An 18,617-nucleotide genomic window follows, 5' to 3' on the forward strand; every position below is an offset into this window, starting at 1 on the left:
CTAAGTGACAAGATGAGGAAATACAGTGTTCAGTTCATCAGTGACTGTCCATAAAATAGTTGTACTTAAGTAAAACTTACAAGAACTCGCTTTTTTGTGAAGTTTTTTAAGAAGTAGAATCCTCCCACAGAGATCACTATGCCAAATTTGGAATATGTTCAGTAACAGAAGTGTGCTGATGTAATGATTACAGCCATTTAAATTTGGACAAAACCTTAAGTTAAAAAGCAAACCTCTGATGAAGAGCTCTTGTTTGTGACAGCCTCTAATACTTCCTCATCAGCAAAACAGCATTTCATAAATGGGATTTACCTGTTCCCTTAGCCTCAGTGTGCTCTCCACGATAGATCTCCAAATAGATCACCTCCGCAATTCTGAGTGCCTGAATACCATATACCCATGAAAACTTGTCATCTTTTTTGCTAATCTAAGTGAGATTGAATCAATTTTTCTTTCTCTCCCATTTTATGTGGGTATTTCTCATGAGACCCCTTTTCCCCCAGCTTTTATTAAATCTTCAAAAAGTATCAGGTTGGAGCTATTACATAGACCTGCAGCTCTAAAATTAAAAACTTTAATGCTTTATAATTTCCCTTTCCTTGTCTTCCACTTGCATCTTTTCATTAAATGATATATCAGGACTAACAACTTAAGAGACTGGGTTTTTTAGTAAGTATCATGACAATTTCGGCTTCTATCAGAGTATGGGTGAAGCATGACATTTAAAGACCACCTCCCTTTGAACAACATGCCATGAAAATTTCTGAATAAGGCATAAATTCAAGCCAATAAAATCGTTGTGCCATGGTAGTCTCTTATTTGCAGGAAATAAGAGCACAATGTGCAGTAACTGATAACCAGAGAGCCCTGCTGTCGTGCAGACACAATCACAGGCATAATGTGAACTTTGGCTGTGCTGTTCCAGAAGGTTCACAAGAACCTCTGCAACAGAAAGGTCTGACAGCAGAAAGCATTCCCAGCAGCCAGCATCCACCAGTTATGGCAGGCAGCATATGGGAAAAGACAGAATTGTCTATCTGCAAGCAGGGAGTTGCACAGGCCAGGGGATGTGATAATGATGTGATTATAATCACTGCTTACTCTCTCTTTTTCAGCCAAACTGAGCTTTTTATGGAATTTAAACTGAAGTCTAAAATTAACTGTGAAACAGCCATGGTGTAACACAGCCACAAAATGGATGATAGTTTCTGCATCTTGCTTTTTAAATAGAGTTCGAGAGAGAATTTTTTGGTCAATTGCACTTCAATTACATTTACTTTGTCTAGCAGTTGCCCCAAGTCAGACACCTTTCTCTAAACCCGTTTTACAAGTTTATTTTTAGTCTATTATAACCATGCTCAAATCAATTATGAAAAGAAAGGAAAACATTGCTGTTCTTGTAAACAGTTGTCACAATATGCTGATTGCAGTTTCCCCAGATGTTCCATTAAGACTGAAGACCTGATCCTATGACCTCAGTTCTGGTCTTTATTACCATGTAGGGCAAATTTACTCCTGTGTGGAGCTTCCCAATTAGATTAGAAAAGTCAGGTAACTGGTTCAACTTCTCAGTTCTGGTGAGATACAGAGCTGTACAGGCACTTAAGCTCTTAGCTATCTATCTCTGTAGACTTTAGATAGAATAGATTAGTAAATTCTTCGAGATTTTCCACAGAAAATTCTGCAGACATGAGAATTACCCTGACAGATTTTGAAATGCAAGGAAATTATGATTTGTCTTGCTTGTGATTCTCATTATATTATTATCTTGTGGAAATTTGTAGAAAGAACATTTTAGTAAAGAACTGTGACTTCCTCTTGCAACACTACAAATTTGTTCCATTACCTTATAGATATAAGAACAAAGAGAGAAACTGCCCCTGTTCATACTATAGCCATGTTTGTAGACTGCTGTTAAACGATCTCTTTTAAGAGCAAGTAGGGAGAAAAAAAATAATTACTTAATCAAGTTCTGTTAAAGATGGAGTGAAGGGGTTAAACCTTACACTTCTTCTCTTCAAGGAGCTTTTTGGGAGAAACAAAACCATGTTGCTGTATTCCTCACTTTAACAAGGCTTGTCTTAATTTAACAGGTTTGGTTGTGATTCCAGAGGAAACCAAACTGTTTGAACACAACAGTATCCTGATAAAAGCTGGAAGCACATACAGGCCTCTGTCTAATAAGTCTGCTACAGTAGACTGTGGGGTTTTAAACCCCGAAAAAAAATGTCCAAGACAGGGCTTTACATTTCCCAGTAATTTCTTCACCAAACCCAAGATCTGGGGTTTGATATTCTATATACATCTGTAAATGAAAACCGAATATAAGACACTTATGTTTATACATTTTTCTCTATTATAAATGTTTATATCCTAATATATTTATGGTTTGCTCATCCATTAAGGTAAGACCACAATGAAGCATTTAAACAATAAACATTATTATACCATGGTTCTGTTACACACTTTGTAAAAGCAGGCATTTAACACACAATCACATCCTCACCTGCCATCTTTTGCTGCAAGGCAAGAGGTTTTGGAACCTAGAACTACAACTGTCACAAATGGACAAGGAATGATCTACCTTCGTTCTGCTTATGTGCCCTTATGTGAGAACAGCTTTCTGACTCGCTGTTTCAGCACTCTGGTGATCAGCTTTGGCAGCAGCTCTGGGTCTTCCCACCTAACAATGGGTCAAATGAAATGCTGTTAAGGACTGGGTGAGATCTGTCATGGTACCATTGTCTAAAACTATAGCATGGACCAAATTTTTATTCTGAAACTGACAGATACAGTATTTTATGGGAGAATGAAGCACTTGAGAATAATTAGTTAGAAATATAGCAGTTAGGTAAGTAGTAATTATCTGCATCTCAAATTAAGCCTCACCACAGCAACGTTCTGACTTGCCTAAATAATAATTCTGAATGGGTAACAAGCCAAGAGAACAGCTCAGCTCTCCATCTTCAGTTCTGTGTCTTAACTCATTCATCCCTTGAAAACTCCCATTGCAGAAAGTAGTGACTATAGTGCATGTGAACTTGCAGGAGGCAAATTTGTTTCCTTACCATCAACACAGGGCCCAAAACACAGGGGTAATGTTGGTGGCTGACCTGCTCAGTAGTTTGGTTTATATATGGCCTGGAACTGCCAGCACTCCACCTGGGATGCTGTGTGAAACTTTCCAGCACTGTGAGGTTTCTCTGAGCTGAGCTGTTTTGTGTAAGACCAACAAACTGCCCACTTAGGCACCAAGCAGGCCAGACCTTCAGCTTGCATGATTTAACACTCATCTGCTGCCTGAATTTATATTCACAGAGGAAGTTGGTATCTTTTTCTCTCTCACTTAAGTACATTTAAATTTGTACCTGAAAAGCAAAGTAAAACATGATTCCTCATCAGAACAAACTCAACAGAAAAGTGCACTTAACATCACTTGAAATGGTGACATTTTTATAATTGTATGTTTGTACAAAAAAGGCTTAGCTGTAGAAAGTCAATTTATTCTTGAAATAAACGACTTATTTACAAAGATAGGTACTTTACAGTTTTACAAAGCAGGCAAAATTCTTCTCAGAATAAGGTACCAAAACAGTGACAAATTCATCACTGTCTAAATGCAGTTTATTCCAAAAAGAAATCTACAGCAATCATGAAACTAAATCATACCAATCACAGAGTAAAACGCTGTCCCTTGCAACTACAACAGTATAAAAGACTTTTTATCAGTCATGATCTAGATTAAGCATCTGCTATACTTCTTTCTTCTTGAGTATTAGTGGACCTACATTATCTCCTGTTAATTCATTGTGCTTGTTGTGGGAGCCATCACAGACAGGGAACTGGGAAAAAAAAAACATAGACAAGGAATTAGCATAATTCTGTACAGCAGTTGCATGATTGCATGATGATTTCCGTATTTCTTCCTACACCCTGAGCACTCTGATAATGTTGCTAGTTCCTCCTGTGATGTCCTGGCTCAACATCAAACTCCCTGCCTCCTATCAGACACAGGATACTAAGGAAAACAAACACTGTTAATGGTAGCTACGTTTGTGAGATCCTAAAATAGCTGTTCTTAGACACAAAGTCAGGGACAAAGCCTTTTCCATGAAAGAACAGCAAACAAAGCAGCCATCACAGCTACAAATGGATTTATTGTGGACCTAGTAAGAGTGCTCTTAATAGATTTAGTCATTTGCAACCAGAAAGTACTTTTTCAAGAAAAGCTGAAATACTTGGCTGAAGTGGTTAGTCCAAAGTGAGAATAGCTGAGTAAGCTTCTCCAGTTCAGGGCAAACTTTTTTGCTTTTATTAAAAAAGGAAAGCGTTTGGTTCAAAGAGAACAGAACCGGAATGTGGTCAGGACATCCAAAATTGAATCAGGAAATGAAAACTGAGGCTAGGTGAAATAAACTCATTTACATCTAGCTGATTTGGGTGATATGGAATATCCCAACCAGTCATCTCACTGCTCTGGACCAGATGGGAGTCTCCCTCATCAACACAGGCCCAGCCTTATTTTCATTCTAATATGAACAGTTTTCTAAGCATTGTTTTTTGCAAAGTAAGAGTAGTTATCGTGTAATTAGTTCCAATGCATTTCCAAATAGCAAAACAGGTTTGCTTGGTTTATTCTACTCGTGTGGTCACCCTCTAAATGTTTCTAGAAAAAACTCTACTGTGTTTCTTTCAAGTTTCTACAGTTGCTGTCTACATGTAGATAGGTTTGTGCCATTCTGCAAAATTCAGGATCGTGTTCCAACTCCAGACAAAGCCAACAGCTCAACACAGAGCAACCCACCACCAAAACACTGATAAAAATACGCAAGTTTCAATCTCTAATGCTACAGCAGCACAATGTCTTACCGTCTTTGAACGCCAACACCTGCAGTAAGCTTTAGTGAGGCACAGATCTTCAATGTTTATCTCATTCACTACTTTGGGATTTTCCTTCTGGATCTTGAGGTTGATCAAGCTATCCTTCTGCTGTTTCTTCTTGGGGAGGAAGGGCCGAACAGCAAGGTAACCGAGCAAGGCCAGCACGCCCAGGAAAGGCAGCAACCGCAGCCATTCTGAAACTAAAGACAAGGTGGGATTTAGGGCGGCTCCTGACACCGCTCCAGGATGATGCAGCATCAGCTGCTTTCAGAAGGCTTGGGCTGGGGGATGGAACGGGGCTGCTCAGTCAGCACAGGCCTTGGGGCAAACAGATTCCATTGGTGAGTCTCAAGAAGAAAGAGAAAAAAAAACAAAAAAAACAAAAAAAACAAAAAAAAAAAAAAAAAAAAAAAACAAAAACAAAAACAAAAACAAAAAAAAAAAAAAACAAAAAAAAAAAAAAAAAAAAAACAAAAAAAAAAAAAAAGACATAAAGTCCTAGGATTTACTCCAGCCAACGTAAAAATCTGACTGCTAGAATTTAATCTGAAATTGAATTTTATCACTCTAGAAGATGATTCAATGTAAGATAATAAATACAAAACAAATAAAAGATTCACTGAATTGGGGAACCCTAAAGCACTGGCAAAACCTTCGCCAATCGTTTTGGTTTTATTTTTTAGACCTCTGTTTGCTCAGAGATCTGCAACCTGTTTCTACAACACAGAGGAAGAAAGACACCTAAGATCAGTAGGTCAAGTACAGAAAATTGCTTTTTACCAAGGTAAGGAACTACTTTTGAGTACAGGTAAAAAAATAAAAGTATCCACTGCAGATCTGGCTGCCCTGCTACATCATTATATATCTTCTAGGCATACTGGTGACACAAGATTTACTGGACTTTTTAAGAAATGCATCAGTAATTGGCATTTATATATTTCAGTATTTCTTTATATATATATAAAAACATAGACAGACTATCCATCTATATAAGGTGGACCCACTTTTCCTGCAAAACATACTGTGACAATACTCCAGTGTAATTTAAATACCATGGTGCACTAAAGGTTAAGAGCATTTTTCTAAATTTCTGGAGAATATATTAAATCTAAACACTCATACAGAAGGGAGTTCAAAAATATTTTAGAAGAGAAAGAAAAAATGTAACAAGCTGGAGCACAAAGGGCTGCACCAGCACTTTTTTAGACAAGACACTAATCAACTTACTCTTCCAAATTATTTTGGATCAGAATATAGCAGGATTTTGTTCTACAGTTTGTTTTTTGAAATTAAGATGTATAAGAAAGAAAACACAACAGAGCAGGCTAGCTGCCAGGTGGGTTGTAGCCCTGAGAAAATACATTACTCTCTATAGTTTGATTTTATTTGTACTAGTAAAACATGTTTATGCTAATACTTCTCCAGTTAGAATCCAGTAGGTTTTTCTTAAGGATTTTAATCTTCTGGAACCAGACCACGTAATGAAAATAATTTGTGGGATTAATTTTTTGTTCTTTGTTGCCCTTGATGTGACAGCCACATTAAGTGCATTTATCTGGAAATGTATCAAAGCTGCATAAATGCCAAAGGCTCTGCAAGAAGTCTCAGTAGTCATTTCCCAACTGCACCTGCAGCAGTCTTTACACACCACAATCCACAACATTCACTGAGACTCACTGCAATACATTAATCTCTGATGCACTTTCCTTAGTTCCTCCAACAAGCTGCAAGCCCTAAATAATAATGGACACTGAGATACTTAAATGTTTTCAGCTACACAGAATGCTGAGTTTCCTGGAGAGCAGTGCCTGTTTGCCTTTCGTATCATTACTTTTCCAGAACACTCCCATCAATTCCATCAGGAATCCAAATGCACCTGAAGGACTGACTTGGAATGTACTTCAAAAGAGAGGAAAAAGTATTTAGTCAGTGAAAAAATAAAAAATCCAAACTTTGTATTTAACCTGACTGTTGGTAAAAACGTGGATCTCTACAGATGTCAGTCCTCTGAGCTCCAAGACAGAACAGACATTCCCACAAAGCACTCCAGGATCAGGGCATCTGTCGAGTGTCTGGTGAATGTAACTGGGCTAAGACTGACACACAAAAACAACACATCCAACGCTCTGGTACAGCATCAAAATCAGAACAGTGGTCATGTCTGTGGATGACTCACAGCCAGTTGGGTTCATTCAAATGGAAGAGAAACATGATAGCTATAACCTCTGAGAAAGGAAATTAGAAATAAACATTAATAGGTGTACAAGGCTATTATTTAGGATGGTTATTATTTAATATTTGTACCAAGATAACTGCTGATAAATAGCTTTGTCTTCACTAGTCAGTAAATTCTGTGCTTACTTCTAATCTGTGACTCTCTGGACAGCCCCTAGTTACATTCACGAGTACACTAACCACAAACTGGCTTGTTATTGCCAAAAGACTGCCTGAAAAATCAATGTGATCATGTTCTAAGGCATGAGATACAAGACACTGTCGAGAGATCTTTAGGCTGGGTGAGCAGGAATGGGAAAACCCTCCATCCAACTAATGCAATGGTGTCTTCCTGCAAGTGTAGACTGCTCTGGTTCTGAAACCATTCCTATCTTTCTGAAGCAGAGGTAGGGCCATTCACAAGACTGTTTATTTTCCCAGCTGACAACTCAGAATTCAGCCATTACAATGATCCTGGAGAGTCTTTATCGCTTCTGCTGCATGGGGAGAGGCAGATTGGGAGACAGAAATGAAGAGTAGTGTATGGAACAGGTCAGTTTTCAGACTTGTGTTACATAGAGACCAATCCCAAAGATAAGTCCTGGGAAGTTTTGGAAACCAGAGAATTCCAAGAAGCTGAGGCCACAGATATTTTCAAGGAGAGGTTGTCTTAAGTTTTAGTCCAACAGTAACATGTCCAAAACCAAAGGAACACATACACTATGAACAAAGGTACAGACCAGCCACTGAGAGGAAAATCAAAACAGGTATTCCCTGCCTGTCCTCCATCAACTACTCCTTTGGTATCTTTGACTTATGTGTCAGCTACTTTTTGTGGAAATAACCCTCTGCAGACCCAAAAGCAGCTTCTTACAGTAACAGCTCAACTGCAAAACAAAATTTTAACAAGTATTAACTACCAGTCGAAAGGAATATTGGAACTGTACTTGTGTATTTTCTGATGACATTCTTCATGCAAATTCAAAGTATTTGCTCATTACATTCTCTTCAGAACTAATGAGCAGATCTATCCTGGCTTTGGTTCTTTGCTGCTTTGAGGTGAATGTCTATGCCATATTAATGACATCTTCCAGGACAAAAAGCAATGCTGGCATGAGACAACACTGTGCATTTCACTGAACCTGAGAGGGGAAGGCTAAAGAAGCAAAGGCAAGACACTGAAAGAGGCTTCTGAGCAGCACCACATGATAATTTAGATATCCACTTTCAAAACCAAGGTCAAACATTCTCTCCTTCCTCCCTCACTGCTTTTACCTTCAGGAGGCATGCACTGGATGTTAACAGACTTTCTCTTCAAACAAGCACGTTTTCATTCTGTTTTCATAAGGTCACAACAGACAACAGCTGTTCAGATCTTTAACCAGAACACTATACAACATCTTATAAAAAAACCAAGGTGCTCCATGTACTTTTGGTCTGTTGTTTCTACAACTGATGCACGACAGAAATTGAAGCTGCATCTGCCTGCAAGCTAATGAGAGTTTACAGAAGCAACAAAAGAGTTAAGAAAAGACTGCATTGTTCTAAATCTGGATTCTGGCCTGCATTTGCAAACAAGGTCTATGCTGCCCAGTGCTGGTCCCTGATAAAATTCAACAGATGCCACCAAAGGGTGAATATTAATGCACTTTGAATGTTTTTAGACCAATGTCACTTCTCATTTTCCGAAAAGGAGCAAAGCATGCCAATTGCCAAAGAATACACTTTGTAATTTGTAATAGTAGCAAACACAAAAGGGAAGATTAATTTTCTCTATTGTCTAATAGTTTTCCCTAATGATAATTCACTGCAAAATAACCCCAGGACTGGGAATCCCCTGCTCTTAGAGGATTGTAACTTTAGGACAGGACAAAGACCACAACACCACGGAAGAGGCAGCACTTGCTCAAGCAATTTTCTCAAATGAAACTTAAAACTGACAGCAGCTCTGCGTGCAAGTAAGCACACAACTCGGCCATGACCAATGACGTTCCAATGACTTTCAATAACCTTTACACACTAAGAGATGGTAATTTTTTAATTGAGGTGCCTAGGATGCAGTGTCCTACAAGATCCTTCTCAAAAGTCTCACTGTGTTGCATTTACCCTATGCCATAACTTGAAGCACATTTACAGTTTGGCTTTTTCCCCCCCATTTTCATTTATATTCACCCTGGGAGGACGATGTATAAGCATGGGAGCAGATACTAGTCTAGATTGCTATTGAAAAAAAAATTAAATGTAAAAATGTTCTCTCTATAGCCATGTATTTTTAAATATACCTTTTGTCTCCCGTTTTTAGAGTCCACCAAAAAAAATCACTAAGAACTAGAGGCAGTGGATTTTTCAGGTATGCTCATTAAATCCTACCAGTTCTCAAAAGCAGTTTCTGACTCTGCTCCTTCTTTTATTTTTGTTTAATATTTTTGGGACTGACATTTCACATGTTTGGTCTATACTTAGGAAGTCGGTTGTTTGCTTATTGCCCTCTCTCCAAATTCAAGGAAGTACCTTGAAGTCAATGGAGTAAACAATGTGACAACAAAACTGTTCTCCCCCACTGACAACACCATGTAAAAACCCTGAAGTCCTGATTTTGGTCTACAGACGAAACCTTTCAGAGGTTTTCAGAACAAATCACATTACTACTACACATTATGAGTACAGAGACTGCAAAAATAGAATCCTGTTGCAGAAAGATATGGTTAGACAAGTGAAGCAGTAAGATACTAAAATATTAGTAAGCTTAACATATTTTAAGACAAGTTATGGTTACAAAGGCAATTGGCTTCATTCGGAAACTGCCAAATACCAGAAATAGAAGATGGATCGTTCTGTAGCTTATGCTCCCTTACCTCCCTACTTTGTAGCAGCTGTATTTCTCTATTTGGTAAATACAATTAACAGCTTTTTGATATGAGAGAGTAGCTGTGGAAGAAGAACGATTAAACTGATAGAGATTTGATTGTTCCTGAGGAAGATAATGAGACTTGCAGTTCACAAGCAGCATGAACATGCTGGAAAAAAATAAATGCTCCAAAGCCAGCTTTAAATAAACTGTGCCTGTTCTAAATTTAACAATTTTCCTACACTATTGCAGTCATGGTGGTAGTGCTGCAAGATATAAGGTTGATTTTGCACTTCGGTAACTTTTTCTACTTCTACTTTCCTTGGAGAGCATTCCTTCCTTCCTGTCACCGAACTAATCCCGTCACTTGGCGCTGCCTTAGGGCTCGCCTGTGTTATCCCCGCCGAGCTGGGCACCCAGAGCCTCAGTGTGCCAAGTACTGAGCCCCCACAGCAGTCGCCACTGCTCACTTTCCTTTCCCGTTCATTCTGTGACAGGGCTACAATCAATGAACTGGTGTTTCCACTCCCTCACGCAGAAAGCACTTACATAAATCACTAAATTAGAAAAACTACCCAAGCTTTATGTATCGTGGCAGGCTCCCAGAAAGCGGTTTCTTTGGTTTAACTCGGTACAGACGCTGCGAAGAAGAGGAAGAGGCTGTGCTTTAGGCCTCCGGTTAAATTCCAGTCCGTCTCGGCGCACGGCCTCCGACTCCCCGGCATTGGTTCCCAGAGGAATTTCAGACGCGAACGTTTTATTCTGTCCCTGCACTTCATCTGGCAGCTCCCCCTGCCCCACACGGCACCGGCACCGACGCCTCCTGCCGGGTCCTCCCCCTGCTGCAGCAGTTCAAGGTTTGGGGTTCCCCGTTCTGTGACGCGGCCGGGAGACAGCCAGCGATGCCTGGAGCGAGGGGTGCGAGCCGGATCCCAGGCAGCACCGACCGCGCCGCCGGGGCGGGAAGGGGGTCGCGTTCCCCGCGCCTACCTGTGAGGCGGATGAAGCCGCCGACGCTCTCGGGCAGCGGCAGGCGCTTGAGGTAGGCGGGCAGCTGGACCTTGACGATGCGGGCCAGAGTCTCCAGCACCATTGCCAGCCCCTGCCGCCGTCCCCCCGCGCGCCGACCCGGGATGCGCCCGCCGCGCACGCGCCGCGGGGCGGGGCTGCGCACGCGCCCACACAGCCGGGCCCGGGCCCCGCGCGCACCGCCCGGGCCGCGCTTCCCGCCGGCGCCGCTAGGGGGCGCTGCCGCCGGCGCGGGGAAGGGGAGCGATCCCGCCGCCAGGGGGCGCGCGGGCGGGGAAGGGAAGGGACTGGACGGTTGCGGAGGTGAGGGACCGTATTTAATAATATGTGGCTTATGCTTTACAGGTTTTATGTAACTACCTGTCATCACCCTGCTGCATTCAAGTTGTATTCCATGTTGATGGTCATATAAATATTGAAGTAAAAAGATTGAAAATTTTTCTTCATGTGAACGAGGTAGGATGAGTGCTGAGAGGTTTGAAGTTACAGGGAGAGGCCCATCCACCTCGTGTTTGGCAATAATCTGCACAGAACAACACCTATCACTCCAGTTGTTTGTTTGTTTGTTTTCACTTTATTGTTATGTCTAGGAAACTGGTCACTTTTTGTCATAGAAAATCCTCTGTATAGGCAGATGAAAAAGTGGGAAGCACGTAGGTGTTCTGGGTCAAGTTAGACAATCCATCCAGACCTGGAGACTCTAATGTTAATCTCTTGGTCATGACAACACCATTTGGTCCAAGGTGCTTTGCTACCATAAGTGAATCTATCAAGTGCTAGTAGCATATAGCACAGAGCACAAGCAGGAAAGTTGAAGCAGCACAATCCTACAAGACCTATCTCCTTCCTTACATGATCCTGACTGAAGCACAGTTCTCTCTCCTCCCTCAGTGTACTGAAATCCCACCGTATCTGCCCAAATCAACTGTGTACTTTTCCTGCTGGAGAATACTGGAAGGTAAGTTTAGGATAAATGCAATTTATTTGTGTTTCTGGTCTATTACTTTTCTACCTTGACCCTACATTAACATTTCCTGATGAATCATCATCTTTAGCTAGTGGGAATATTCCTGTAATCTCAAAGTATCTAAGTTCCCTACCTCACCTAAATTTATCAATGTAATGACTGTGTCTGATGTCCTAAGATGATTCCTTCTTGTCTAGGCAGATGCTAGCTATTAGAAAAATAATGAAAGAGTTAAACACTTTGTTATTCCTGTAAAAAATTATACGTCGGATGTTGTGATGGTAATTGTGAGACTTTCTGAGGGAAGAATACATAACATAAATACTTCAGGCCTAAATCAAACAGCTTCACACTGAAGTTGAGAACCTCTGTCCTACCCTCACCTCCCCACATTCTTCTGCTCTTTCAGCCTTCTCTGGATGCTGGGAGCACAGCTGACATTTTGGGGAAGCTCCCGAGCCCTGCTGTGCTGCCTTTGATCAGTGCTGCACTGCAAGTCCACCTGCAAATGTTGCAGAGAGGAATTGCTCTCCCTGTGCCCCTCCTGTTGCATAGGGATCAGCTGACATGAGTCATGGATGGGTTTGGTGTACCAAAGTCTGAAAGTCATAGATTACAGCAAACCTTTAAAGAAAATGAAACCTGAATGAAATGCTTAACCAAAGCAGAAGGGAAAAGTGGTCTTTAGAAGTCCAGTTTGAACCAGAGCACAGGAGATGTATGTTCACCTTGCAATTTGGCTGCAGACTTCCTGTTTGCTTTAAGGTGGAAAATGTAAGCTTCAGGCTTGCTCAGTCCTGCAGGAAAGAACAGGGTTTTACACGTTAATCCATCTTCAGGGACCATATTATTGGTTCAGAACTTAAGATTAGTCAACATCAGATTTAGCAGGCAAGTGTGACATCTTCCTTCTGTTACACATTTAACACCCTTGGTGGACATTCTTATTCCAGAGGCAGATTGTTTCTTCAGGATTTTTTCAGTGTATTTTTCAACTCAAATATCAATATTGTTTGGTATCTGGAAAATTTTTCTCACTTTTTTTGTGGGGAGAGTAACATGCAACAATTCATTCTTGTGTATTTCATTTCAGTCTGTGAGCTATTAAAAAGTAGAGATTGCCTCTGTGTGTTTCATGCTAAATTTAGCCACTGAAACCCTGGTATTGGGAGGATATGTAGAAGTTGCTGAAATAAAAGAGCAGCACAAAAAGCCCAAACATAGATACTTGAACAGAACCTAGGTCACTGTATGGAAAGATGAATATTGCTTTCAGCACTAGGTATCCTCCATCACTGGGATTTTTATCTAGCAAGAACATTACAGATAAAACAGAGCATGGAGCCCACATGAAGAGATCTCCATCATTAGGGCTAGCTCAGGTATTTGACATGGAATTCCCCAAGCATCACCCAAATGAGAACCAGCCCAGGCTTTGATAAGAATGGCAAGAAAGTTCATGGTGCAAATGAGTTTTGGCAGAATTTGTCACTGCAACATTGCTGCACTGGTCCAGCTCACAGCAGAAATAAGAGCTGCCTTCAGCATCCACAACCTGGTTGGTCCTGGTCCAACAGCCTGAGGATAGATGAAAAGGATCTGTTTGTGTTCCTCCTTATGTTACCCTTCGAAAATTGCTCCTTTTCCCTCTGCCCTTAATTCAGCTGTAAAATGAGATAATATTTACTGGTCTGTCTAGAACATGTGAGAGTTGCAAAGGAGAAGAACATTTATAAATTACATATATTTATTTTATTTTACCAAGTACATAACAGTAAGGATAAAAGATAAAATCTTCTGAGGCAGCAGACATGCTGTTCTTACATCAGTAAAACAAGCCTAAGTAGCACAAGTAATTTGCTCAGTACTCTTTCATGGAAATGAGCTTTCCTATCAAGAGGATGTCTGGTGGTGTTTCAACCCTTTTCTTGGAATTGGTATTGCCATTTCCAAACTGACCACCTGGAATAATCTCTGCAGCAGGCTAAAGTACTACTGCCAACTAAAAACTACACTCTCACTGAAGGGCTGGCTTCTGTGATCAGCAAACACAAGCCTCCTGTTGAGGAGGAAGCTCGATCTCCCCCTTTGTATTCGAATCATTTCACAATGGGGTGTGAAATGCTGTTCCTGCTGTATGCAAAGATCTCTCTCTCCCACTTCCCCAATAGTAAGCAAAATCATTACACCCCAGAAGAGCTGAAGGGACTGTGATTCACTTCATGCAATATCTCCATCAGCTAGCTATGCAGCACTGTCAACATCCAACTATTAAATAATTGAATCTCAAAAACTAAGCAGACTAGCTTAAAACTGGAAATAATACCACGTAGATACAGTTACTTTCCTGTATTTTATGCATAAGAACATTGCAAACAAGTTACAATTGCACCGCACACAGGTTAGGCTTTTATTTCAGATTTTTACATCCAGAGGTTTAGTTGCCCAGAGAAGAAGGCTGAGAGAATTGTGTTTTCACTTGGCTCTGAGACCTGGCACCTTGAGTGGCTTCTGCTGGTGTTTACTGAAAACAGCTGCCTGTCCATGGTGGGCAAAGTGTTCAAGAGAGGAATAACTTAAGGAAAAAAAAATCACATTTATGACAAAATCAGTGGGGTAATCTTGTGATAGCATAATGTTCATATTATAAAATTACTACTAAAATGAGCATGGTATGACTTCCTAATCTAGCTAATGTCCAAGAATTTTACAAGGTAACCATTATGTTTTGAAAGGAGGTGCTATCATAATCGCCTAAGTAACTGCAGTGTCCCAGTAACAGCATGTATTATTGTTGAATTTTAAAAATCCCTGCAACTTAGAATGGCACTTATTTGTTGGAGATTGTATATAATTAATTTTGAAAAGAATTAAAACAAGAATATAAAGAAAAATGGCAAGATTTCTAAGAATTGCATCAGGTTCCAACATGGCAACTTTGTGCATGAGAGAACAGAACAATAGACACTGATTTTATTTATTCGAGAAAAATGCCATGTGCTGATCTCTCTCAGCCATGCGTTTAACACTTTAATTACATTCTCTCTTGCTACTGCTGGGGAGTGGGAAATGTTACCCATGAGTTGGGTATAAAACAAAGTTGAATAACTCCCCAGGTCAAGAAAAAAAAATAAGTGTATTCAGAGCTAATTTCCCAGATATCCCCAGCCAAAGTCCAGTTACTTTCTACTTACATTGTATGGGTTTTTCCAAGCTGTAGCTGTCTTTTTATGAAGTGGTTATACTGGGAGTGGTTTCTACAGCTACTCTAACAGTTGCAGGAATAGCACAAGATAAAGCTGTGAATATCCACTCAGTTACCCTAAGTTGAAATTGCATTTATTTAAAACACAGAAAGCAATAAGTTGTATGACATGAAACTGTTGTAAAAAACATCAGTCAAGTAACACTAACAATGCACAAGAAAGTACACAGTAAATTTAATATTGCAATGAGTTTTAAATTCTGACCCATTACACAAATCACCCAATTTTCCTATCTGCACTAGGTAGCTGATCCAGTACGTACTGCTCATGAGGATCCAGAATAATCTGATCACATGCAGACTTGCACAGATTTGGAACTTCATTGGCTTCTAGGGAGCTGCTATTTCACAAGTTTTACTCAAATCAGAACAAGTATCCTTAGGATTCACTAAAATGTTCATAAGACACCAGATAGGTTATTGATTTGTAGCAGGTTCTGCCTGGTTTGTTGCAATAAACCAGACTGCAAAATCCCCAGATTGTCCCCTGGGAGGAAGCTGCAGTGATGGAAAACAGATACATCCTCCCCTTCACTAAAGGACCTTCAGAGGACAAAGCTGACATAATCTGGGAAGTACACACTGTTAAATGAACGGATGTGAAGTAAAACCACTATCAAAACACTACAAGCTGTGCTCATGATGGGAATCCTGGGGACAAGAAGCTATATATATATATATATATATAGATACACACACACACACACACATATATATATATATATATGTATATATATGTCAGTATATTCTCAGCAGCAGACCACTCACCTTTCTTTTTTAAACTGCATTGATGAGTGAAGACTGTCTACTCTTGACCAGATATCTGAGGATATATTTTTTTCCCTTAGTACTTTACTCTTGCATGAGAGCTGTGACTGAAAGATATTTCCTTCATTTTGGAAGGCAAAGGTGAGAATGCCACAAGACTAATTCCTGTGATGTAATGTGCATTCTCTGGTACTGGCTAATTATAGCACAGAAAACTAACAGCTTTCCTGCTGAGGACAGAGTAGATGATCTCTGCTGTAGGACTGCACTCTGCTCTTAAGTTCTTCCTGTGTCACAATGCAGTGAAACAGCAGGTTGTCATCCCTTCTCAGATGGCTGGGCAACAACAGCGCTGAGGAGATTTCTGAGCCTGGCTGCCCATTTCCAGGTTAGCCAGGTCTGGCACTGACAGTAACCCATACTCGTTCTCTGTCACCTCGCAAGAATAAAGAGGAGTTAAAGAAAAACCTCAACCCCAAAACAGCATGCCTCTTTAATTTAGACAAGTGTGTGTCCAACAGGTGAAGATGAAAGCAAGGAAAAAGTGGCTATCTTGATTCCAAGGCAATGACATGGAATAGTATTTCAGTTGGTAAATAAGATTAATACAGCCTCACTTATGCCTACCTTACTAATGCTTTTTCTTTTCTGTTTTTTTCCAGACATTCCATAATTCAGTTACTTCTAGATCTATACAGTTGGCTATTCCCTAGATTTTTAAGTTAGTTCCTCATTTACTTTTTAGGATACTGCCAGAAATTTATATAAATTCTGTACTCCACCGCAGTGCATAGACCTGTAAGGTCTGTAAATTTTTTCTTTTTAGTAAGATGGTTTCTCTGCTGATTCAAAGGGGGGAAAAGTAACTAACACAAAATGTAGGATATAAACATATCACTCCCAAATTTACAGAATTTACTTTACAGGAAAGGTAATCCCAATGACTGTGAAAGGTACATGATAATTAAGAGGCATCCATGTTGAACAACGTGCTAGGAGAATGCTTTTGGAAACTACGAAAAAATCCTAGTGCCCCTTTTTATTAGAACAGAAAGTCTTTTATTGAAAGCTGATTTTGTGATAGTGTCTGTAGTTAATTTATTAAAACACTTGAGAATGTTTTAAACTGATTTCCCAAGAGGAATTAAATTATTTCTGTTTAGGTTTTGGTTTTTTTTACTTTTGTGTGAGTTACTTTGACAGTTTCAGGGACAGAAATGTTTTGATTATTCAAGAAACAAGTATAGTAGAAACCTCTGATGCACATAATCCCTCAAATTGCCTGTCCAACATGATTTGATACTGTCAAATATTCTGAATGATGAATTAGGTATCATTTAGTCTCCAAGTACCTGAGTTCTCCATTTCTACTGTAGCAGTGCTTTTCTTCTATGGGAGCTAAATGGAGATCATAAAATCATTTAAGATAAGCAACCAAGTAGGCAGTAAGGAAATTATCTTTTTTGCTGTTATTTTGAATTTAAATTGCTAAGACTGAGAAAATTAGTATCTTGGATTCCACTACCAACTCCTTAGGTGAGTATTTTTCTGGGCTTTTTTTTTTTTTTAAACTAGATTATATCCCATTTTCCAAAGCAAAACCAACCAGAACATTTGCAGTCCGCATTGTCTTTATAAAAACAGATTCACATTTATTGCTTGGAAAAGTGACAAATCCATGTAGTATGTCTTGAAAAACTGACAAGCATGCTTGCCCTTCAAGAATAGAAGTCAGCAGGAGTACAGGTCAGGTTGTCTTTGCTTTATGATTTGCAAAATTTTCAGCAACTTGACAACACTTGGCCATATCTCATTACTACCATGTCTGTCACAACCCACCTTCTCAGAAATACTGTCCTGGTCCATCACCTTAACCATAATGATTAAATAGCTGGCTAATTTCAGTATTGGCGACTTAGAGACATCAACAGTATTTGCCAAATTATGATAAGACAACAAACAAGAATAATACGCCATCCTTCTAAGAGATATATTTGGCTGTAATTCCCTGGATATTTGAGGCCTAAGTAAGCTCTTGGATACCTTGCGGTTAACTGGAACATACCAAAGAAAAGATCAGGCAAATCTTTAAAGATGAACTTGCTCAAAAGGACAGAAAGATAAGTAAAATGACTCCTCATTCCAATGATAGTTGGCTAGTTAAATCTCTTGTCTAAATAAACAGCATATATTCCTGACAGGTCAAAGAAAAACAAACCAACCAAACAACCAACCAAACAAAAAAACCCCTGAAGTATTTCTGTGGACTTTGTTTTCTTAAATCATTAAATTAAGTCAATACGCCATCAAACAATTAGAACGCAACACTCTACAAGACTCTGTAATAATTTCCCCAGAGAAACATCGCATTATTCTGTATAAAACACAATGGGGCAAAATAAAAGAGAAAGAAAGAATGTTCAAGAAAAAAAACCCCTCTAAATGAAGAGTGACAGTAAGTGAACCTGCTGCCTCTGCTGAAGTGTAATGTTTATTTAGCTACAAATATGTGAACAATTCACCAGCAGGGCTGGCTCAGAAGAAGGAGACAAGGCCAGGAGAAGGAGTTTGCTGCAGGCCATTTGTGACATCAATGGAACTAGGGCTCCTAGCTTAGTGAGGGTCTCTGCCCCAGGTCTTCTGGA

At 39.8% G+C, this 18,617-nt stretch overlaps 1 protein-coding gene across 1 annotated transcript; it reads right to left on the reverse strand.

Moving 5' to 3' along the window:
- Window positions 1–1,250: 1,250 nt before the first annotated feature.
- Window positions 1,251–11,081, reverse strand: CISD2 (CDGSH iron sulfur domain 2). Its single transcript, XM_066186297.1, has 3 exons — window positions 10,934–11,081; window positions 4,870–5,081; window positions 1,251–3,842 (listed from the first exon to the last, which is right to left on the reverse strand). Exons 1-3 carry the CDS (start codon window positions 11,034–11,036, stop codon window positions 3,753–3,755), a joined length of 405 nt encoding a protein of 134 aa, XP_066042394.1. The 5' UTR covers window positions 11,037–11,081; the 3' UTR covers window positions 1,251–3,752.
- Window positions 11,082–18,617: the final 7,536 nt, after the last annotated feature.

This window comes from Chamaea fasciata, unplaced genomic scaffold (genome assembly GCF_029207755.1).
Source record: "Chamaea fasciata isolate MVZ Bird 193981 ecotype frontalis unplaced genomic scaffold, bChaFas1.0.hap1 SCAF_6, whole genome shotgun sequence".
NCBI lineage: Eukaryota > Metazoa > Chordata > Aves > Passeriformes > Sylviidae > Chamaea > Chamaea fasciata.